This window comes from Lactuca sativa, chromosome 6 (genome assembly GCF_002870075.4).
Source record: "Lactuca sativa cultivar Salinas chromosome 6, Lsat_Salinas_v11, whole genome shotgun sequence".
In the NCBI taxonomy this organism is placed as follows: Eukaryota; Viridiplantae; Streptophyta; class Magnoliopsida; order Asterales; family Asteraceae; genus Lactuca; species Lactuca sativa.
This window is the reverse complement of record NC_056628.2, coordinates 15,305,574-15,330,282: the sequence shown is the minus strand read 5'-3', so window position 1 is coordinate 15,330,282 and position 24,709 is coordinate 15,305,574. Positions and strand designations below refer to the sequence as shown.

The following is a 24,709-nucleotide window of genomic DNA, read 5'->3' as shown; positions in this document are numbered from 1 at the left end:
TCAGTGTAATACCAAAAGATGAAAAGAATAACAAATCGACAAGATAGTGGCACTCGTTGAAACTATTATTGATTATTTTATAATACGGTGGTGAAAATATAAGGTATTTATTAGAGGGTTATATTCAATTTAAATAAGTCATGAAAACGTAATAATCTTATATTTGTTAATTACTGCGACTATTATTTTAACCAATGTTTTAAAAACCGGTTTGAACCGGCCGGTCGAACCGGTTGGACCGGGAACCGGGAGAGGGAGCGGTTCAACTACCACCGGTTTTATATTGATTTCTGAACCGGATTGAACCGGCCGGTTTTTAGAAAAAACCGGTTGAACCGGTCAAAATAAACTGGTTGAACCGGTTAAACCATTTACATAATAAACATTGGCGATTTTTTTCAAATCTATTTAGTTTTTTCTAAATAAAAACATATGGTAAAAGTTATAAATTATTTTGATGTTTTTGTATTCATCAAAAACTATATTTCGTTTCGGTATTATACTTTATTTTCTTTTTGATGTATATGGATTGATGTAAACACTAAAACTTATGGTTATGTGTTATTTTAATGTATTTAGATTCATCTAAAACTTATTTTTATGTGTATTTTTAATGTTTGAACTTACAAACATCAAAATCCTAATTTCTATATGTATGTATGTATGTGTAGGAAAATAGAAAAAAAAAAAACATGAAAAATATAGAAACCGGTTCACTCGGCGGTTGAACCGGTTAAACCGGGAACCGGTCACCGTACCGGTTCAACTAAAAAACCGATTTTTAAAACATTGATTTTAACTTTCTCGCAATAAAATTACTTGGATTTTACACTAAATACTTTGCAAATATAAAAAAGGGTCTAGAACTATATATTATATTATATACCGCGACTCCATCACTGTATTTTGTATGCCGCAATTGATATGTGTGTGATATCAAAAATATATTAAATAGCCATTCACAATTTGTTAAAATTGAATTTGTTGTTATTATTATTATTATTATTATTATTATTATTATTATTATTATTATTATTATTTTATTTTATTTTATAAAGGTATTAACGTTGAAAAAGCTAAAAAAACAATTATCACAGTTCTTAGTCTTTTAATGGTTTATACACTAAAAAAAACTTAGCAGAGATAGCATGCCTCTAATTTGTATGTAACCTATAATAAAATAAAGTTTAGAAAAATAATCTATTGATTACTCAAATTATATGAAATATTTTAAAAAACCAATTTATAAGCTATATTTGACTAAAGCAATATAACGGTGAGAAACCCATTTTTCGTACCTATATAATATAATGTTATTTATTGTTAAAACAATCTAAATCAATAACTTTTAATAACATAAATGATTTTCCGAAAAACGATTATTAGATAATGACTTTTGAGTAAAAATCCCAAAATATAATGGTTTTGTGAGATTGTCACTATATTTTATAATAAAATATTTTATTCATATTAAAAAAAAAACAAGTTTTTTATTTGATTTTTCATTTCCCCCCTAGTCGCCAAATTCATCGAAATTCACACACACACACATATAAACAAGAGAGAGAGAGAGAGAGAGAGAGAGAGAGAGAGAGAACGCCACCCAATTGGCTGGCCAACTCCTTGCCATTCTCCGGTAATCCCTTTGTACACTCCGTCCACAACCATGCTCGGACGATGAAACAAAAACCCCGAAATTCCGTCGATAATCTACACGAAACCACAACTGGCGCCACCGGAGTTACGACGGACATGAGGGTCATAGTACCCTTACAAGGTGTAGTTCAAGGCGGAGGTGGTTTGGTTCTAGGCTCAATCATCCCCTGCGCTCTCTTCTACTTCTTACAACTCTATCTAAAGGCCAAAAATCCTTCCGACGACGACCCCAACCCCTCACCACCGCCGCAACTGCCAGAGACTCCTCCTCCTCCTCCTGGTGGCCTGCAAAGGGTTCATTCGGTAAGGTCGATTTGGTCCCCACGTGGTGCAAACGGTCAAGTTCAGGTTTCTACGAGGGCCAATTCTGTCATCAAACATCCTGATTCTCCGTACTATGTTGGATTAAAGAGGGCTTCTGATAATCTGTATGATGAGTCGAGTAATCCAGAGGGGATTATTCAACTCGGATTGGATGAAAACAAGGTAAGCTTCTCGTAATCTTATACAATTATTGCTAATATGAGCTCAATTGTGCATTCGTAATGATAATTAATCTGAAATCTTGTGATTAAGTAGACAATGATTGGTTCATTTTGATGTATTTGCTGCTTTAATAATCAAGTTCACATTGGGTTTACGAGTTTATAGTTATCCCTGGATTTGATTCAAGACTGGCTAGTGACGCATACCAAGTGTTCGATCATTGGCCAAGAGTTACAAATGGACCAAATCAGTACTTATCATCCATTCCATGGATCATCAGAGCTCAAACTGGTAATTTCCATGTAAATTCTTTCTATTTCTTACTATAATTAGATTTGATTTTGGTCATTGTGCCACTTAATTTTATATTAATCCCATCTTGAAGCAAGGTGTTATCTTTTCACATGCCAATTTATGTAATCTACAATCATGGAATTAAATGCTTCATTTGTTCATCTTTTTTTGTAACAGGCAGTTGCAAGATTCATGTCTCAAGTTATGGAAGGACACGTGTCATTCAACCCATCACAGATAGTTTTAACAGCTGGAACAACACCTGCTCTTGAGATGCTTGCTTTTTGCCTTGCTGACCCTGGAAATGCATTTCTTGTCCCCTCTCCATATTTCCCCGAGTAAGTCCCTCTTCCATAAATCTTGATTTCTGTACATTGTTTCAAGAATGTCACACATGTTGACTTTTGAGGTCAAAAATGCATCTTTTGAACTTCATAATGTCATACGAACTCATCTAAGTTTCAAGAAGTATGCTTTATAATAAAGCTATATATATATTTATACAAAATGTGTAATGAATTTATAAAAAAAAATTGCAGCCTTGATAGGGACATAAAATGGAGAACTGGGGTTGAAATTATACCTGTGCCATGTCGTAGTTCAGACAATTTTAGTTTACATACAACTGCCCTTCATCGAGCATACAACCAAGCAAAAAAACGTGGCATCAAAATCCAAGGTGTCATAATTTCAAATCCTTCAAATCCAGCTGGCATTTTTCATACCCGAGATACCCTTTACAATCTTTTAAACTTTGCAACTGAAAAAAACATCCACATCATCTCCAACGAGGCACTTTCAGGCTCAAATGGTGACAAGAATCAAGAATTTGTCAGCATGGCTGAAATTGTGAATTCTGAAGAGTATGATAGAAACAGAGTTCATATTGTTTACGGGTTGTCAAAAGACCTTTCTGCCCCTGGTTTACGAGTCGGGGTTGTTTATTCGTTTGATAAAAACGTGTTGGAGGCATCGAAGAAATTGGTGAGATTTTCATCTGTGTCATCTTTGAACCAAAGAATGCTTGTTTCAATGCTTAATGATTCAAGATTTGTTGAAGGGTTTATAAAGATTAATAGAGAAAGAGTTGAGAAAATGAGTGATCTTTTTGTGGGTGGTTTGAAGAGTTTGGGAATTGAGTGTATGAAAAGTGGTGGAGGGTTTTATTGTTGGGCGGATTTGAGTGGTTTTATACGGCCTTATAGTGAAAAAGGTGAGCTTGAATTGTGGGAAAAGTTGTTGAATGTGGGAAAAGTCAATTCTACCCCTGGATCATCTTGTCATTGTGTAGAACCAGGGTGGTTTAGGTTTTGTTTTACAAATTTGGAAGAAAAAGAGATTCCATTGGTTATGGAAAGAATCAAGAGAGTGTTGTGAGTTCGAGTTGATCACATGAAGGAAAGAAAGGAAGCCATTGGTACAGAAACTTGTGAAGGATCTCCCACCCTCAAATTGTATTATAGATTTGATTATTTTTTGGGATTTTTTTTTTTTTTTATTTTTTTTATGAAGGTTCATATTCATTTTGAAATGTTTTTGTTCATGGGTTTGGATGTTTATAATGTTCATTTATTTATGTAATAAAAGTAGCGATTCATATTTTTATAAATTATAATTATTCATAAAAGCCATTATGTTTTGTCTAGTTTAAGGGTTTAATCATTATATTTTATTTTGGTCAATGAAAGACCACTATGAATCTATGACCCATTATTTATAGTTTAGTAGGTGTTAAAATTAACATGCCTTTTTATTTATATACATTTTATCATATATACTCTATAAAATAGCATATTGCTTTCTAAGAGCTTTACCAATCATAAACACTAAAATGGTGATTGTTTAGCACCAAAATGGTGGTTGAATTTCAAAATTTCAATCAACCTTTAAAATTGTAGGTTTTAGAGGCTTTCACATTTGACTTTTATATTTGGTGTTAAAATGGAGCTGACACAAAAATGATGTTAAATCTGAAGGTTGGTTAGAGTATACTTGCTCTTTAAAACACCAAAATGATGTAATATGGTGGATGGTTAGAGTTGGCTGAAGAAGCTTCTACACATGTATGTTGGAATAGTGTCTAAGGCTGTAACTATATTTAGCAAGTATTTGACCCGGTTAAGCATGGTCCTTTTGGGTTGCCTTCACCATAGCAACTTGACAAAATGATTTATAATAAGAGAAGAAATATTATTAATATATTATGATAATAATAATATAAGGAATAATAATATTGTTATTTGATTAATATAAGTCATAAATTAATTAGGAATTAATTTGGTGACTTAAAGAGGTTAATTGAATAAAGGGGCATAAACTGTCAAATGTGTGATAGTTGTATTTTGGGCTATGAATCTTTATGGATGTGAGGGTGGACGATTTTAGGGTTTGGAGAAACCTAGAAATCGTCCAAGGCCTAGTCTATAGGGATTATTGGATTGCTTAGGGCCTAAGTTATTCAATTAGGGTTTAAGATGTAACCCTAGTAGCTCATAGTATACATAGACCCATAGGGTGGAGGAAATCGGCATTCATGCAAAGCAAGAAACCCTAGGGCCGATTTTCTCACCCTCCTCTCTCTCTCCATTATCATCCTCTTGCTAGTTGGTGTTTGTAAGCCATTAGAGGAGTGACAATTGCAACTCTAAGCTCCAAAGACAAGAAGATTCAAGCAAGCAACTCAAGGTATTCCTTTAGATATGATTTTATATGTTATGAATTGAAAGTTTACACTAGATCTATCAATATAAGTCTTGGATACATTGCATGTTCAATTAGAGAAATCTAGATCCAAGCATTAGGGTTTGCATGTGCACATAGGAAAGTTCTTATGGCTCAAACCCATAGTGGTATCGGAGCCTTGATTGGTTTCTATTGAATTGATGCATTGGTTGATTGCTTGTTGATTGCAAAATTCGATTTTTGTCCATCTGCCCGATGAACTTGGCGAGTTCCATAGTGGACTCGGCGAGTAGGCCTCAACTCGGCGAGTCCATTGTGGTACTCGGCGAGTTCGAGCGTCAGATGGAGCTAGTTTCGGGATTTCTTGCTGTTTTTCTTATGGAAACTTGCCTTAATCTTTATGGGTCAATAAAATTCGAATTTTAACATATATGTGAGTATATTCTTGACCTAACAAAATATATTTACTAATTAGTTGAATAATAATTTCCTTATATGATATTAATTGATTATTTTAATTAAATTGGTGAATTGTTTTGCAAGAAACATTTAAATAAATCAAATATGGATAATTATGAGATTAAATGGTTAATTTAAATTATTTGTTATTTGATCCCTTATGTTTTGAAAAGTTTAAAACTAATCCTCAAGTTTTGAAATTTAGTTTTGTGATTAAAAGTTTAATTTGGACAATTTAAATTTCAAACCCTAGAATTTTACAAAGTTTAAAATTCAACCCTATACTAATATAATATTACAAGACTAATATATATATATATATATATATATATATATATATATATATATATATATATATATATATAAATATTATTAAAAGAGAACTCTTAATTCATCAATAAAACAATCATGGCCCTTGATTGTATCTCAATCTAATGATTTCCACCCTTACATCAAACTGATTACATCATCTCCTCAAAATAGAATTCAAACATTTAATTATAGAATCTTTAAATTTAGCAATTAAATTTCACACACAGTTACATTTAATTATAAAATCTTTAATTATAGAATCTATTCATACTTTCTAAAATATATTTCACAATTCGAGCATAATTATATTTAATTATAGAATCTTTAAAATCAACAATTATGTTATCAATTGAAACATATCATTTTATTTATATATGAAGTATCAATTTCTCCATAAATCTGGCCGGAAACATGAATAGCCGCCCATTTTTCTCCTTTATTTTTTTTTCTTAAACCATAATTCTCTAATCCTCTTCGTCCTCATGTCAATAGTTGTGCTTCAATTGATGTTTTGTGTGTTCATAACAGAATGTAGCACCATAAGGTGGTTCCTTTTTGCCCATGTATTCTTAGAATTTGCATGTTGCCTTTTCCTTGCGTCTCCAATTATGACCTCTGTTTTGGCTTCACACAAATCTCTACAAAATGAAGTAAGCATCTCATAATTATTAATATATATATATATATTAAAGATAACATAATTATTGATATGCTTATTTAATGAGCTTTTTAAAAAGAAAAAAACTAAACATGTTTGAATTTTGAAGCCAAAATCTATAATTAAGGGAGTTAAATTATTAACAATATTAATTAGGGTTAATGATGACATATTTTGAGAATATATGTCATCATTAACCCTAATTAATATTGTTAATAATTTAACTCCCTTAATTATAGATTTTGACTTCAAAATTCAAACATGTTTAGTTTTTTTCTTTTTAAAAAGCTCATTAAATAAGCATATTAATAATTATGTTATCTTTAATATATATTAAAACAAAAATCTTATGATATCATCTTAAACAATTTGGGCCAGTGATTGTATTTCAATCTTATGTTTTCCACCCTTAGATCAAATTGCTGATATCATCTTCCCAAATGGAATGTATTTAATTCCAATAAAAGTTTTCCAATTTTCAAACAAAATTAACTTAAATCCATTGAAATTGAATGTATTTAATTCTAATAAAAACTTTCCATATTTTAAATCTTGAATTTCCAGTTATAAAGATTTTAAAATGGTCAACTTTAAAAGCATATTAAAAACAATTTTAATTAAGGCATTAAATTTCAACCATTAATATAAATCCATTTATATTAGCAAATCATTAATATAAAATCCATTTTTTTTATTAGGAAGCCGTTAATACCAAAAAATCAAATTCAAATTATTACATACATATACTATTCATCCTTGAATCCACGGCTCACACTTATTTTCAATCATTGTCCTTTTTTTCAAACCTTCTTCTACAACATCATTCTTATTGCTTATAACTTTGATCATCATTCTCTGCTTCAAACCTTCGTTGTTGTGCACTAGAAGGTCGGTACCTTCTTTCACTTTTATATATATATATATATTATTATTTTTTTGTTCCTGTATCAAATATATATATTCATATATTTCGATTTTCTTTGTCACAACTTACATGAAATCGATTAACAACTTTTATGAAACTTTTCAAATAAATAGGAAAAGTTATTACGTACCTTTAATCCAGAAAAAAAAAATAATGTACTTTGATGGAAACCAGTTAAAACATAATATAGCAAAGTATTTTGATAGAATGACAAATGCACCCTACCCATTTTCCTATTCATGACAATCAATTTTTGTGTGTATTCGTTTAGCATGATACATCTATATTTTTATCCGAAGGGTAAATCATTAATTTAGTATGTATAATGTTCTTTAGAAGTGTAAATCGGTAATTTAATTTAAATATTGATCAAATCGTGAGCCGCCACTATTTATGTTTGTTTGTTTATCTCAATCTGGTTACTGTTTTTTGATTTTATATAATATCTTAAATTGTTGGCTGAATTACAAGGATTGCAATCTTGATATAGAACTTAAATAATTTGTTAAGATAAATATATGGTAATACCGAATAGAAAATGGAGGATAAGGGTATAATAGGAATAAAGAGATATTTTTTAGTGTTTGAATGTAAATTAATATCTTAATATGATGGTTGAATTACAACATTTCTAACTTTAAATTGAAATCATAACTAAAGGTTATTGATATGACACGTATACTAAAATGATTTTTTAGCATGATACTTCTATTTTTTTATCCAAAGGCTAAATCATTAATTTAGCATGGACTATGTTTATCAGAAAGGAAAATCGGTAATTTAATTTAAAAATGGATCAAATTGGTTGTTGTTACTATTTCTGTTTCTTTGACTATCTCAACTTGGTTACTGTTTCTGACTTTATTGTCGAATATAATAACTTCATATTAAACCATTTTTAGGAATGTACGTGTAAAGTACATTGTTATAACATTTTTAACAATAACCCGTTGTGACTTTTTCGTGTTGCAAATGTCTTTTAATTTATTTTTTATTCATTATTAAGGTGATAAGTTTTTATAAACAATTTAATCTAGAAAAAGTTAAATTATAATTATTCTAATTTGTACATGTTTCTATAGAGTAAATACAACCTTTCAAAGATTGTTTTCTATGACTAAGAAAATTATGTTTTTTTTTGAAATCTCATAAAACATCGCATAAGGTTTTTTTGGCTTAACATATTAAATCAAACAAAACAACAATATATAACTTTTCATGTTAAATGCTTAATCTAATAACTTGTACTCGATCCTTAACAACCTCTATAAATTGCAATTACTATGTTATTTTATACAAATTATAGGAATAGCTATGCACCTTAGGTGTTTGACGAAATGTGTTAAAGAATCTGACACAAGTTCTCAACACTCACCTCACAACTAGGTATAAATTTTGTTTTTTTTTTCTAGATTTTTCGCATCATGTGTTTTTGATGTTTGCAACTTCGTAGTGTTACGTTTTTTTTTTTTGTCTTGTCTTAGGTTTTTCTATCGCTGATAGGGGCTTCATTTTATTATTATAATTATTATTGTAAACTATCCATTCAATCTATTGCACTTTGTTAGGACTTTTATCAGCGTGATAATATTCTAATAAATTGTCAATTTCTTGATCTTTTAGAAAAAGATGTTCTAAGTAGATTACCATATACTACTGTAGTATTCTATTTTGTTGATTAAGTGGTCTTTGATTTGACTATGATGATTTTTATAGATTATGTTTGGAGTAATAATTGTTCCTGTCACAAAAAATACACTCAACGAAAAGTGAAAAACGGTTTTTTAAATCAATACCCTCATCTAACATTAAAGGATCTTTTTTCATCTTTGATGGCATGTAACAGAGTTTTGACTAAAATTTTCAATTTTGTCGGCATATAACATGTTATTACTTAAATAATGATATTATATATTTGGGCAATCAGGTTTTCTTCGGTTCTTAAATTATTTTGCAAAAAATGGTCCAATTTGGTATTATTGGTCTCACAAAAGGCAAGTCACATGTATCTTTTAGCATATCCATTGAGTTTAATAGTAACTCAATAGTTTCTTGTCTATATTTCTTTTTAAAAAAAGGTTAAATCTTGATTTAATGAATGTAAGTAAGCAGGTAGTAAATGTGCAAGGTATTAAATATGGGATGATCATGGCTATGTCAAGCCAAAATAAAATTCTAAAGTAACAAATGTTAAATTTAATAGATAAGCACTTGTAATGTATAATACATATTATATTTCCCAAATAAATAACCAAAAACTAACATCATCCCCAAATAAATTACATTTTAACTAACATCAATAAATTATGATTATAGTGTCTTGATTTTTTATTATACATTATAGAGAGTCGGTTACTCTATAGTCAATATTTTTTATATTTGTATCGTTTTTGAACTACAAAAATTATATTCAAATAATAAAAATGAAATGAAACATATACGATGGAAATAATGCAAAAATAACCTTCAAATTTGGTCTGATACAAAAAAGTAGTCTAGAACTTATTTCTAAAAGCAACAAGAAATAACAACGATTTCAAAAAGAAATGAGAAATTGCAACGAACTTTTCAAAACTATCAAGAACGTATAATATAGAATGATAATAATGCTAGAAAAACACCGAGTTTGCTCTCATGTGAAAAAAAAAATAATTTTATATGAAAGTAGGATTGTAGTAATACTAAAAGAACTTATATGTTTTTTATCAGATGCAAAAATGGTCGAAATATACTTCTAAATCGATAAGAAATAGAAATGAACTTTTAATTCGTCTTGAATAACCATTTAATAGCTATATGTAAAAGATATAAATACTCAACATTTAAGACCATCGACCTTACTCAAATGTCCGCATACGTCTTGAAGTAAGCATTCATTTTTCCAGTATTTTATCATTATCATAAAATAAAAAGGACATCATCATGTGTTTAAATTGTTTAATTTGTCTAATAATAACAGGTAAGTTGTGTGCCAATTATGTATTTTGACATTTTCAATGAGTCACGGGCAATATCTAAATCGATCAAACATAATTGCTTTTATATTTATTTGTTAGAGTTTCTTTATATTTAATATTGTGGGGGGTTTATGTGGTTCCTTTCGAATAAACATAAATACGTTGCTATTTTTTGAAATAAACAATTCTCTTTTGCAATATAACCATGAAATAACAATGTATTTTGAAAGTACATTGTGAATGTTGGATTATACTTGCGTAGACCCGTTTTCACGCATGGTTAGCTATATATAGTTGTTTCCGATGTCATAAGTAAAAAAGGTTTGAATGTACTTTTTGACGAGCAATATCGTTCAACTAATAAAACAAAAAATATTGTCTATGAAGAGGTCCTTCAACGACTATATATATTTACCAACTTCAGTATATTTTCTACACATTTCAATAATACCAATAACCTTGATTATTTTATAATTATTTTGCAATATATATATACAATTATATTTTCTTTATGCGTTTTCCGCGTTTAACGCGGGTCATAATCTAGTGTGTGTGTGTGTGTATATATATATATATATATATATATATATATATATATATATATATATATATATATATAATTAAAATGCTAGTCTTACCGTTAGTAGTCCTCATTCATGAAGCCGGTCTATAAGGTGGGTATAAGGTTGCTGCCTATAAAATGACGCTTAATGGGTGTACACTCACACCCACCGCTTGCTTGATCGGTGGAGGGTCGTTAGCCGAACGGGTAGGATAGGGCAACCCTATCTCCTCATTATAAGTATAAAATTAAAATACAAAGTAACTACATGTTTTTCAAATTCCCAATCCTAGTTACTTTAGGAAAAGTGAATTGATGCAAACCCATGAAATTACACTTTGCACCCTTGCTAAGAAGTTAGTGGAGCGTGTGTGGTTTACCGGCACACTAATTGGTTCTAAGCAAAGGTGGCAAAGGGTGATTCATTGTTTATCATAGTTCGGTGGAGCGTGTGTGGTTTACCGGCACATCGAATAGGTGATTGTAACAATGAAGGCACCGTGTAAATTTGCATGGTTCGTCCAACCTATTAATAAGATAATCCTTACCTTATTTTGTAACTATCACATAATTACAATTCAGCCCCTCTAGTTTAATTAATTACATTTGATCACAAAATTAATTCTTAATTAATTTGTAACAGCCCAAAATCTCAAGTATTGTTAAGTTGCATTTTGGGGGTGTTTTAAAGGGGAGACTCGACGAGTTAGAGCCAGACTCGCCGAGTAGGACCACAGACTTGGTCGCGGGTTCGCGACTGGACTCGACGAGTCCAGGTATGGACTCGGCGAGTCGACGCTGTTCAGCGGAAACCCTAGCCGTTTCGTATTGGGTCGTATATAAGGGTTGTTATGTCGTCATTTCACGTCTTTTGGCCGATTGTGGAGAACCCTAAACGACTGTGGCATCTAGAGCAAACTTGAAGGCCATTATTGACTTTGAAGGAATTGTGGTGCAAGAAGAGGAAGGATTGTGGCCAAAGGAAGAGCAAGGGGGTCGAGTTCTGAGGTTTGGGGACACAGAGAGTACGTTTTCAGGTTATGTTTCAGACCATTTCTGTTATTTTGATGTGTACACGAATTTAGGGTTTATGAAACCCATTTGGGATTAGATGGATTGTTGTGTTGCTATCCAACGTTTATAACCCTGTATTAGTACCCCTTAGAGGTCCAGAAGGTCCTATGTTTGTATATTCGGGAAAATATGTATCTCAGGAAGCAGTTTGATCGACTGCATGGCGTGAACTCGCCGAGTCGGATGATCAGACTCGGCGAGTAGCTTGAAGATTCACTGGGACTCGCCGAGTTGTTCTTCGGACTCGGCGAGTGGAGTCGGGGTGGCCCCGCGATTCTTCCAGGAGTGACTCGTCGAGTCAAAGAGGATACTCGACGAGTAGAAGGGGAATCTTAGAGGATTGAAGGACGACCAGACTCGCCGAGTCGCCAGGGAACTCGCCGAGTCCAGTCGAGCTGTCAATGGACTGTTGACCATAGTTGACTGGGGTGATTTCTTAGGGCCAGTTAACGTGGAAGATAGAAGTATTAATAAGGGATATATGATGATACAGGGAGCTTGTAGCTCGGAGGATCAAGTGCAAGGGATTTTAGGAGTTGCTATCTTCCAGTGTCTACGAGGTGAGTCTTCTCACTATACCTCACCCGGAAGGGTTTGATTGTGTGACCGGAAGGTCAAGTATGTTATGTGTTATGTTTATATGCTATAAATGGAAAGTTAGCTGCTACGCGTGATATACATGCTTATATATGGGCCGGAAGGCAAAGTATTATGTGACAGAAAGGTCAGGTATGATATATGATATATGTGCTTTATGTGTTAGAGTATCTGTATTATGTGTTATATATGTGTATGGGCCGGAAGGCGATATATATTGTGGACCGAAAGGTCCGGGCCGGAAGGCAATGTTATGTGGATCGAAAGATCCGGGCCGGAAGGCAATGTTATGTGGATCGAAAGATCCGGGCCGGAAGGCAATGTTATGTGGATCGAAAGATCCGGGCCGGAAGGCAATGTTATGTGGACCGAAAGGTCCGGGCCGGAAGGCGTATGTGCGTAAGGTATATTGGGGAACTCACTAAGCTTCGTGCTTACGTTGTTTATGTTATGTTGTTTCAGGTTCTTACAGTAACGCGGGAAGGCAACGGTTTGATTGTACACACCGAAGAAAGAGTTGTGTTTTGGAGGATCCTGGTCTTCTATTATAATGAAAATGAAACTATGTTTTGTAATTCGAATGTGAATAAGATTTTAAACAAGTGTTTTTAATATTAAATTGATTATTTAAATGAAAATTTTGTTTTTTGGAAATCACGGTGTTACAAATTGGTATCAGAGCCTTGGTTTGAGGGATTCGGACGCGCCTACGGGTAAATCTGGACTCAAACTGAGGAAGTAAGAAAAGTTTTCCAAATAAATGGTTTTCTAAAAGTGAATAAGAGTTCAAAGAGAAAGCAAGAAAGAGCAGTGTGTACAATCAGCCAGAGCCAAACGGTGATTTCCCAAAATACTCTTACTTTTGTATTATGAAGTATCTATTATGCACTTTATGAGACATTATTGCATGCTAGAGACAGACTAGGTATTTCATATCTTAGGACTAGAGTGGCCTGATTTGTGATGCCTTAGTCTAGGGTTTGCTGTTATATGTGCGTTATGCTTTTGTGTGTATGTGATGAGTGAGAGCATCTAGTTAGGACGCACAAGGGGTAAAGCTACGGAGTACAGAGGTACTTCCGAGGATGAGCCGAGAAGGTGGAGCTACCACAGATGGGAAGTCCTATGTATGCTTCAATGCTCGAATGCTGCTTGCTTTGTGCTTTGTGGAGTTGTCGATGATGGGAGTCAGCTACTAAGTGAGTATGACGATACTCAGGAGGTAGAGGGCTGGCATCATTAGGAGCTCTTCAGCAGCTGATAGCAAAGAAGTGGGAGGACAGCGGAAGGGACTAGGGAGTAAACCTAGCCAAGTGAGTGCGCTGGTAGAGTAGAGGATTTTGCTGGAAAGCGAGCACGCGCGATGAGATGGGTGAAAGAGCAGGTTTCTCAGCTACTTAGGAACTCTGGGATGGTCCGTGTGGAAAGTATGGGTAGATGTGGCAGGTAGTATGGGCCCGTACTACTGAAAGCAGAGGACCCATACTTGACACAGGGGGCATTCTGAAGGTCCTAAGGAACAGATTGAGGAGTGATGTTATGGTTCGAATACCATACATCGGAGCGGATACAGAGTGATGTTATGGTCAGGGCACCATACATCGGAACAGTTGAGATAGATGTTGTGATTCGAGTGCTATACATTGGGGCAGATTGAGGAGTGGTGCTATGGTTCAGGTACCATACACCGAAGCATGTTGAGGAGGGATGTCATGGGATGAGTACCATGGTTCGTAGTGGATGATGCTTGTGGCTATCTTGTTATCCGGTTATCGATCGGACGAGCACGAGCGAGCGGGATGCGAGGATTCGCGAGATCCGGCGTGATGAGGTTGCTGCATTGTTGCGGGCTGAGTCGCCAGAATTGTTGGTGTCGATCAGGACCACTATGATTGAAGTAGTTTGACGAGCGATATGCGGCTTTCGCAGAGACGGCTGCCGCGGCGGTTACAGCGGCTGTAGCAACGGCAAAGAAAGGGGCTAGTCGGGGTTTTCAGTATCGGGACTTCTATTATGCGAAGCCTCCCACATTCGATGGAGTTCAGGACTCGATTGTTGCTATGAGATGGTTATCAGACATGGAGGGGTGTTTCTCCACGAGTTTATGCCCTGCTGATCAGAGGGTGGGGTGTGCTCTGAACCTGTTGAGGCTCGGGGCGAAGGATTGGTGGAGATTGACCACGAGGTCATTTTCCGATGCGCAGAGGGCTGCGGTTTCATGGGATCAATTCAGAGGGATGTTCAGTACTCGCTATGTTCCGCGGGATGAAAAGGAGAAATTGGCTCGGAAGTTCTTTAAGCTGAGGCAGGATTTGGAGTCGGTGATTGAGAGCACCGGGATGTTTATTGAGAGGGCGATGTTTTGCCCTGAGTTCGCTTCGGAGCAGGCTCAGATGTCCCGAAATCCGAGTATGCTCAAGAGGGGGGGGGGGTATCAGACAGTTCGTGTCTGCGCAGAGACGCGAGACCGTGTTGGTATCGCAGGAGGCCGCCATGTGGCGTGAGTTAGAGGTTGAGTTGCAGTAGCGTGAGATGAGGCAGGCCCCGATGCAGTCGCAGTCGGCGCCGAAACGGTCCATGACCGTAGACGTTAGAATGGGGGATCGGAGCGGTCACACTTGTGGGAAGTGTGAGAGAGATGGCACCGGAGCTTGTTGGCCCAGTGGTGCATACCGCAAGTGCGGAAAGGAGGGGCATGGTGCACGGGATTGTCGGCAGTCAGTGCCAATTCGGGATTTCAGGATTTGTTATCAGTGTCGGTAGGTTGGACATTTGAGGGTCAACCGTCCTCAGTTTCCTGCAGGACCGGTGCAGGCTCTAGCATCGGCCACCTTGAGGAGTTCAGGAGGAGGACAGGATGGAGCAGAGCCCAAGAGCTCAGGGTCGTGCTTATCGGCTTGCGGCAGAGAGAGACGGAGCAGTGCCGGAGGCAGCTGCGGGTATGATGCTCTCTTGATGTCTTAAGTAGCTTGCGTTGATTGTGGCGTATTGTTTGTGCTGGTGTCTGGTGTGGATTTCGATGCGGTATTCGTTGTTTCGCGGGTTTGGCATGGTTATGAATTGGTGCTTCAGGTTTTCGCTTGGCATTCGTTGTTCCCTGATGGTTTAGTATGATTATAGTTTGGTGTTTTGGTACCGGTAGCCTTGTGCGGTTCCGATGCGATATTCAACCTTTGGCAGGTTGTGGGTTTGGTTATGGGTTATTGCTTGGGAATTCCGTTGGTCATCGTTCGTGAGGGTTGATAGTGGAGATGCGGCACTGGGTTGAATGACGGGTAGCATCTGCAGTTGTGGAGTGGATAATTGAAAGATCGGATTCTTTTGAGCGGATTGATCAGGGAGGAGATGTGTTTTGCTGAGGGTTGCTTACGCTTGTGGGAAGCAGTCAGTGGGTAAATGTTCTCTTTGTGCAGGATGGTTCTGAAAGGTCGTTAATGACGATCGGTGGCAGTTAGTCAGTGCTTTAGTGGGGGAGAATTAGAAAATTCTCCGGGAGATCGATGAGTATGTGAGGGTGCTTAGCTGCCGGGATTCAGCAGTGTTTGTCAGCGCAGAGTATAGGCCGATGAGAGCGAGTGTCGGGTATGCGGGGCGGGATACAGACCTAGGGCATTCAATTTTGGAGGCCTGAGAGAAGGCCGGGATCAAGCTTGAGTAAGTAATCGGAATTTTGCGATCAGAGTATTGGTACGTTTGAGGTACGTGATGGGTTGTACTGCATTAATCCCACGGGATTATGTTGTGCATGTTTCTAGAGCTGGAACCGGAAGGTTCCCAGAGTTAGAACCTGAGGGTTCGCAGAGTTTGGGTGTACGGACCCACAGAGATATAGCCTCGAGTGGCTAGTATGTGTTATGAGAGTCGGTCCAGTCATACTGGAGACTCTGTTGGTATTGCTGGATTAGCTCGGGATTTGCGGATCGCGTATGTTGCAGTGTGATTGCAGTGGAAGGTCTGGCCCCGGGTTATTGATCTTGTTTAGCGGAGGCAGTGATTTTGATGAGTGGAGAGAGTGCGTGGGATTGAGAGCCCCTGCAATGAGAACCAGAGTATGTGAATAGCAGTTACGCAAAAAGGGTGGTGTCGCTTGGGGCGAGCACCGTGGCACCGGTTGGAGTGGCAATATGTTCAAGAGAGTTCCGTGGAAAAGGAAAAGAGGAGGGTATGTAACTCCGAAGGGGGTGCAAGTTCACGAAAGTGAAAGCTGCAGAGCAGAGTTATGGTTAGAGTATTTCGAGTATGGTTTTGAGCATCGTGTTCGCGGCAGTGGAGTAGGAACCCATCCGGTTGGGATGTCTGTTGAGGCTCAGAAGGGATGCATGGAGAGAGAAAATTTTAAATTCTCAGTGTGAATCTGATCAGAGTGTAGGGTGGATGTGGTGGTTCATCTTGGGAGATGTTCGAGAATATCATCAGTGTATCGGGTCTTTCCACCTGCGGGTGTTGGGACTAGTTCAGTATGTGTATGTGATGGCAAGAGGGAACTTGTGAGAGTTGATCTGAGAGGGAGAACGGATCTCTCAGTCGGTCCAGAATGGGCAAAGTGGGCTTTGGATCGGGGATCCGGTGGTTCAGGGTTTCCTAACCCTTATGGGTTGAGTGATCGTTGAGATTTGGAGCAGAGTGCATCGTGGGTAATTTCCGATTGCAGAGAGTGATGAGCAGTTCAGAGTTCGTACTTTAGTTGACAAAGCAGACTCAGCAGGTTAAAGAGAGTTAGTGATCGTCTAGAGTTAACAGGAAAGTTATGCAGGCAGACGCCGTTACGAGCATGTGATTCAGGTCAGCGACTTCGTATTTCTGATGGGGTGCTTCGATGTAGGAAGAGGGGTAAATGGGGGGCCCCGGTATGTCGGGTCTTTTCGTGAAGGTGCGAAGGTAGGAAGGGTGGCCTATCGTTTGGAGCTGTCAACGGAATTGGGACGGATCCATGACACTGGCATGTGTCGCAGTTGAAGAGGTGTATAGCGGATGAGTCAGCAGTGGTTCTACTAGAGAACGATTAGGTGGATGCGAGCCTGTGTTACGTCGAGGGGCCAGGGACCGTCGGAGATCGGAAGATCAGGGTTCTGAGGAACAAGGAGGTACCTCTGGTATTGGTTCAGTAGCGGTCTCGGGAGAGATCGGTAGTGTCTAGGGAAGCCGAAACGTGTGATGCGGGAGCAGCATCCAGAACTATTTTCAGGGTGAGACTTCGAGGGCGAAGTCTAATTCTAGTGGGGGAGAATTGTAACAGCCCAAAATCTCAAGTATTGTTAAGTTGCATTTTGGGGGTGTTTTAAAGGGGAGACTCGACGAGTTAGAGCCAGACTCGCCGAGTAGGACCGCAGACTTGGTCGCGGGTTCGCGACTGGACTCGACGAGTCCAGGTATGGACTCGGCGAGTCGACGCTGTTCAGCGGAAACCCTAGCCGTTTCGTATTGGGTCGTATATAAGGGTTGTTATGTCGTCATTTCACGTCTTTTGGCCGATTGTGGAGAACCCTAAACGACTGTGGCATCTAGAGCAAACTTGAAGGCCATTATTGACTTTGAAGGAATTGTGGTGCAAGAAGAGGAAGGATTGTGGCCAAAGGAAGAGCAAGGGGGTCGAGTTCTGAGGTTTGGGGACACAGAGAGTACGTTTTCAGGTTATGTTTCGGACCATTTCTGTTATTTTGATGTGTACACGAATTTAGGGTTTATGAAACCCATTTGGGATTAGATGGATTGTTGTGTTGCTATCCAACGTTTATAACCCTGTATTAGTACCCCTTAGAGGTCCAGAAGGTCCTATGTTTGTATATTCGGGAAAATATGTATCTCAGGAAGCAGTTTGATCGACTGCATGGCGTGAACTCGCCGAGTCGGATGATCAGACTCGGCGAGTAGCTTGAAGATTCACTGGGACTCGCCGAGTTGTTCTTCGGACTCGGCGAGTGGAGTTGGGGTGGCCCCGCGATTCTTCCAGGAGTGACTCGTCGAGTCAAAGAGGATACTCGACGAGTAGAAGGGGAATCTTAGAGGATTGAAGGACGACCAGACTCGCCGAGTCGCCAGGGAACTCGCCGAGTCCAGTCGAGCTGTCAATGGACTGTTGACCATAGTTGACTGGGGTGATTTCTTAGGGCCAGTTAACGTGGAAGATAGAAGTATTAATAAGGGATATATGATGATACAGGGAGCTTGTAGCTCGGAGGATCAAGTGCAAGGGATTTTAGGAGTTGCTATCTTCCAGTGTCTACGAGGTGAGTCTTCTCACTATACCTCACCCGGAAGGGTTTGATTGTGTGACCGGAAGGTCAAGTATGTTATGTGTTATGTTTATATGCTATAAATGGAAAGTTAGCTGCTACGCGTGATATACATGCTTATATATGGGCCGGAAGGCAAAGTATTATGTGACAGAAAGGTCAGGTATGATATATGATATATGTGCTTTATGTGTTAGAGTATCTGTATTATGTGTTATATATGTGTATGGGCCGGAAGGCGATATATATTGTGGACCGAAAGGTCCGGGCCGGAAGGCAATGTTATGTGGATCGAAAGATCCGGGCCGGAAGGCAATGTTATGTGGATCGAAAGATCCGGGCCGGAAGGCAATGTTATGTGGACCGAAAGGTCCGGGCCGGAAGGCGTATGTGCGTAAGGTATATTGGGGAACTCACTAAGCTTCGTGCTTACGTTGTTTATGTTATGTTGTTTCAGGTTCTTACAGTAACGCGGGAAGGCAACGGTTTGATTGTACACACCGAAGAAAGAGTTGTGTTTTGGAGGATCCTGGTCTTCTATTATAATGAAAATGAAACTATGTTTTGTAATTCGAATGTGAATAAGATTTTAAACAAGTGTTTTTAATATTAAATTGATTATTTAAATGAAAATTATGTTTTTTGGAAATCACGGTGTTACATAATTATTAACCAATATTAACTAAACAAATATGATTTCTCCTTTAATATATTATTCTTATAACATATTAATAAATTATAATAACCTCTCTCTCTCTCTATTTATTTCTCCAATCAAGTTGCTTTGGTGAAGGCAACCCAAAAGAACCATGCACCATCGGGTCAAGTACATACCAAAATAGTTATGGACTTAGACACTAATCGAACAGTCTCCCGCTTGGATAAGTCTAACAACTATTCTGCGTATGACTTTAGATCCTGATCTACAATCGTAGCTTTCCAAAGCCGCTGTCAACTCTGATCCTATCAGATACGCGTGTCCTTAGATAAGGGATCATATATTCCTCCATTCTAGATATCGTATGAGATATGATTTATAATCATTCTCTTTGTACTATCTCTCGATTCCCGATTTATGACGACTGACTAATTGAACAAATCAAATTAGCCCTAGCCTGGCCGAGCATTTACATTTGTCATCACTAAATCATCGAGGGGCCCAAAGATATCGCTTTTATTCTACCTTGGATAAAAGGAACGGATAAAATTTGATACAATACTTGCTTGCACTCACTCACCGAATCACACACAACAATATGTTTTATAACACCAAGTTACTAGTGCGTTTACATATTATCAATGTGCAACCGATTTGCAAGATACAACTCACACATCTCGGTTTCAAGAATATAAGATGTTATCGTCTCACCAATCACTCGTGATATAATTCATGGAGTGATCCAAGTGAGCGTGGGTTTAATCCAATGCTCAAATCACATTCATAAGCACTCATGAACGTTGCAACAAACATTTGCTTTTGTCTATTACTCTTTAGACAATCCACACACCAATTCACGACAGTCTTCATTCATACCTACTTCCAACATATGAACGACTGTGGCCCGTTCGAATAATTTGACTGTTCTTAACCAATTAAATTATTCAGGAAGTCAAAACATGCAAAGTGAAACACAAGAATAATACTAATCCCATATGGCCTCAACCCTTTGAGCATAAATAAAACACCTTTTATTTATCACCATATCGATTACTCATTATTTGTTGTTTCGGTTAATCAACTTCTTACTTGAATTATTACACTTGTCCCATGCTCCTAACATGCACATAATGTTTACCTATGGTTCTTACTTTGTGAAATAGACCAAATTGAGCACATTCCTAATCATTCTCATTTCACAACTCCAAATCCTTTTTCCATAAGTGAAAGAATATCAAATTCTTGCTTCTTATAGATTATGCTAGATTCTAACATTTTATGCAATGATCCTTTCGTAATGTCACTGCACCAAAGTCACAAAGACTATTGCCAATGATATTACAAAGTCCTCTATCGGAGATTGTTACAAGACAATTCCTTAGATATGATGTCTCTCACTCAAAGTACATTTCTTTGAACATCCTTTTGCATAAAAGTTTCTAATCTAGTCATAGATTTTCAATATTCAATTCCTAACATGGACACGCTTCCATATTTTCCATATGACAACTCATTCTTAATAGAATCTTTTCTATTCATGATAATGTTGATATTGTCCATCCAATATGGAAACATTTCCATATTTTCCAATACTATACTTCCAACTACTCACAAGCGACCAATCCTCGTCGAACTTTGGATTGTCCTTTGATAGTTGTTTAATTGTTTTAGTCAAAACCAATTCTAGTCCCTTTTCCCTCTAAATGCGCTCGACATTTAGAAAATTTTAGAATGGTCAAATATCAAAGCATTTGCAATCGATCCAATACCCGAAGCGTATGAGACACGACGCATAATGTTTTATTTGCTATGTTCTCAAAATTCGAATTGTGAAGAGGAATGCCGTAATCATAATCGAAATTTTAAGAACACACTATATACCTTTGACTAAATCTATTAACATTCCACAACCTAAGCCTTTAGATTTGAAATGAAGCATAATATTCTCTCCCTTAATTATAGCAAAACAACCTTTCAACTCTTACAACTTTGCAAAGTATGACTCTTGTTTTCTATAATTAATATTGCTAACCTTGAAATACTTTCCTTAATAATCATACAATCATAACATTTATGCTCCCACTATCATGATGATTATTATAAAACATAACACTTATGCTCCCACTAGCTTCGACATGTATTCATCTTAACTTTCAGAAAAACAATGCTTATTGAATTTCTTAAGTTCATGTTTCTAATACTTAGTGCTTTGATAATCTTTTATCAAGGCTTCTTGAACTTATACACCTTTGCCTTAGATAGTTCATATGTGTGTCTAAACAATTAAGACTAATTGCCAAACCTCACAATTCAAATCATGGAAAGGGATACCGTAACCATAATCGAATTTGAGAATGCAATTTTACAATCACTATCTTCTTAAAATCTTTCTTAGTGAAAGCATTTCCTCACAATCATTTTCATGAAGGAGGAAATCTTATGACACTTAGATTTGAGCGGTGTATGTGTTCCTATCCATGTGAATTTGTTAAAACCAAAGTTTACGACAAATTCAAACTCATATGGACCGAACTTTCTTAATCTTGATTTATTGCCTTATGGTAGCACAGCTGCCCACCACGTCTTCCAAGTAGTTAAGCAGCTCACCTTTTCCTATCAATGTACCTTTCATTGATTAAGGTGCTTTGCCTTTTATGCGTTCAAAATGAGAACTCATAGAACTCACATGCATAATTAACTCGATTGGATTGGCACAGAAACAAAATAATGTCAACGCGATAGGTTGTAAACCTCAACTCGTGTGCTAGTGTTGATCGATAAGGTTTATTTGATTTGTTCTTGAAACCTTTTAAGACCATTAAGACTCCCACTTACTCCTTGACATATAAGATTCTCTTGTCAATAACCATTTCTTGACAAACAATTATCCAAGAGTTAGTGTAGCTCATATCAAAATACTTCATAAATTGGTCCTAGTTGGTCTTTGTCTTATCCAAGACATCACAACTTTCCACATTTGATGAATGTTATAAACCTTTAATACTTTTCACTCATTGTCACAATCTTAACTTTAAGACTTGTTATGGAACGAAGTATGATTGACTTCTTGATTTAACCATTTCTTCAATTCTTGATTCCTCTTCTTAGACATACAATTGTACTAAGACTCACTGATCAATTGAGATATAGTTCTTAATCATTAAGACCTATCATAAAGCATAAAAGGTACTCTCCCATCTTCTTAGAATGGAGAAACCTTTATCTTTCTTCCTACTTGATTCTTCTTATTCGTTCTGCTATTGATCTAAACCCTTTAATCAATTCAAAATTACACTTAATCTTGTAAGTATAATCATATTTACTAAACCTTTAGTAAATCATGACGAATATCTTTGTTACTCTTATGGTGGACTTGATCAACACGCAACTTTGTGTATTCGATCTCCAAGTCCGTCACTTGACACTTTGTCAATGAATTAGTCTAATTTCCAAATATGAAATTTCTCATTCATCGTGTAACCAAGTTCCATGATTCCAAATTTCTGTCCAATTGAAACTTGGGCGATGAGAAACTCTCCCTATTTGGTAAATTTATCGACTTTTCCATAAAGATCATAAATAAGAATCATATCCATTTGTTGTAGAAATATGCAAACACCAATTTTCATAATGATTTCATTGTAAGGAAATAAACAAATAAATAAATAAGTCAAACGAAAATTTATTTTATTTATAAAAGCAGCGGAAAACATTTGTCCTTACAATGCAAAATCCATTGAAAACTATGTATTTCAAAAGAAATAAATTTCTAACAACTCTATCATAACTATCTAAGCTCAAAATCTAATCTTCAAGTCCATGCGATCAAGATCCATTCCTTGTGATTAGATTCATCTTGCTCTTTCACCAAGCTTCCTTTCTTTTCACCGATCCTGTAAAACATTCAAATGCAATCTTATTACATTATGTATTAAGAATTAATGAATAGGAACTTAATGGAGTTAGATAGTCGATTTTACCTGAAGCGCAGCCATACTCTTTGACTTTCCCATCTTCTGGACTCTTCAGGCTCTTTGGGCAGACTTGTATCCAACGCCCTTTCTTTTGGCAGCAAACGCAGGTCGGTTCTCCTAGAACGTCCTCGGAAGCATGGTCGGTTGATTTTTCCAACAAATACGCTTCATTGTTTCGCCAAATCATTTCTGATTCAGCAGCAATGAGCATGTAAGTTAGGTCAATGAGGTTGTCGTCATGATCCATCATATAATACTTTCTTTTGAACTCATTATATGATTTAGGAAGTGACTGCAAAACCCAATTTACAACCAACTCATCTGGGAATGACACACCCAACATTATCAACCTATCAATGTGTGATTTCATTCCTAGAACGTGGGCACACACGGGTTTACCATCTTCATGTTTCATTTCCAATAGGGTCTTAGTGATATTGAACCTTTCAATTCTTCGATCTTGTGGGTTGGGGAGAACAATAGGAGGAGGAGGAGGAAGTGAAGCATGATTTCTCGTTCCTCGATTGAATTGTGGAATACCATCTTCATGTGGAATGCTTGTTCCACGGGATTTGGGAAGACCATAGTTGTCGAACTTTGACATATACAAAACGGGAGAAAAACAAATTCAAGTTAATTGATTGATTGAGTCCTTAGTAAATCACCCAAATGAGATACTAAGGCTAGGACCCAACACAATATTCTACAACTCGGGAGAGGGATGCCGTAACCCTAATTGAAGAATATTTGAATGTAAGTGAATGACGATTCACTAATTTCCACCACGAAAAACGAAAAAGAAATTTAAGTTTTAAATCTATGAAAACACCTAAATCCTTTGAGATTCATTGAACTTTCAATGGCATGTTTAAATCTCGATATTCCCCTCTTGTTTGTGACTGGGATGCCGAGGATCACAAAGCGGGTGTGAATAACCATGCAAACTTACATGGTGCCCTCACATGTTACAGTCACCTATTCGATATGCCGGTAAACCACACACGCTCCACCGAACTATGACAAACATTGAGTCACCCTTTGCTACCTTTGCTTAGAACCATTTAGTGTGCCGGTTAACCACACACGCTCCACTAACGTCTTCGCAAGGGCACAAAGTGTAATTTCATGGAATTGCATCAATTCACTTTTGCCTAAGTAACTAAGATTGGGAATTTTATGAAA

At 36.7% G+C, this 24,709-nt stretch overlaps 1 protein-coding gene across 1 annotated transcript; it reads left to right on the top strand.

Annotated features, from left to right (window-relative positions):
• The first annotated feature begins 1,514 nt into the window (after nt 1-1,514).
• Nucleotides 1,515-4,045, top strand: LOC111918744 (probable aminotransferase ACS12). Its single transcript, XM_023914365.3, has 4 exons — nt 1,515-2,142; nt 2,308-2,433; nt 2,614-2,774; nt 2,976-4,045. Exons 1-4 carry the CDS (start codon nt 1,678-1,680, stop codon nt 3,811-3,813), a joined length of 1,590 nt encoding a protein of 529 aa, XP_023770133.1. The 5' UTR covers nt 1,515-1,677; the 3' UTR covers nt 3,814-4,045.
• Nucleotides 4,046-24,709: the final 20,664 nt, after the last annotated feature.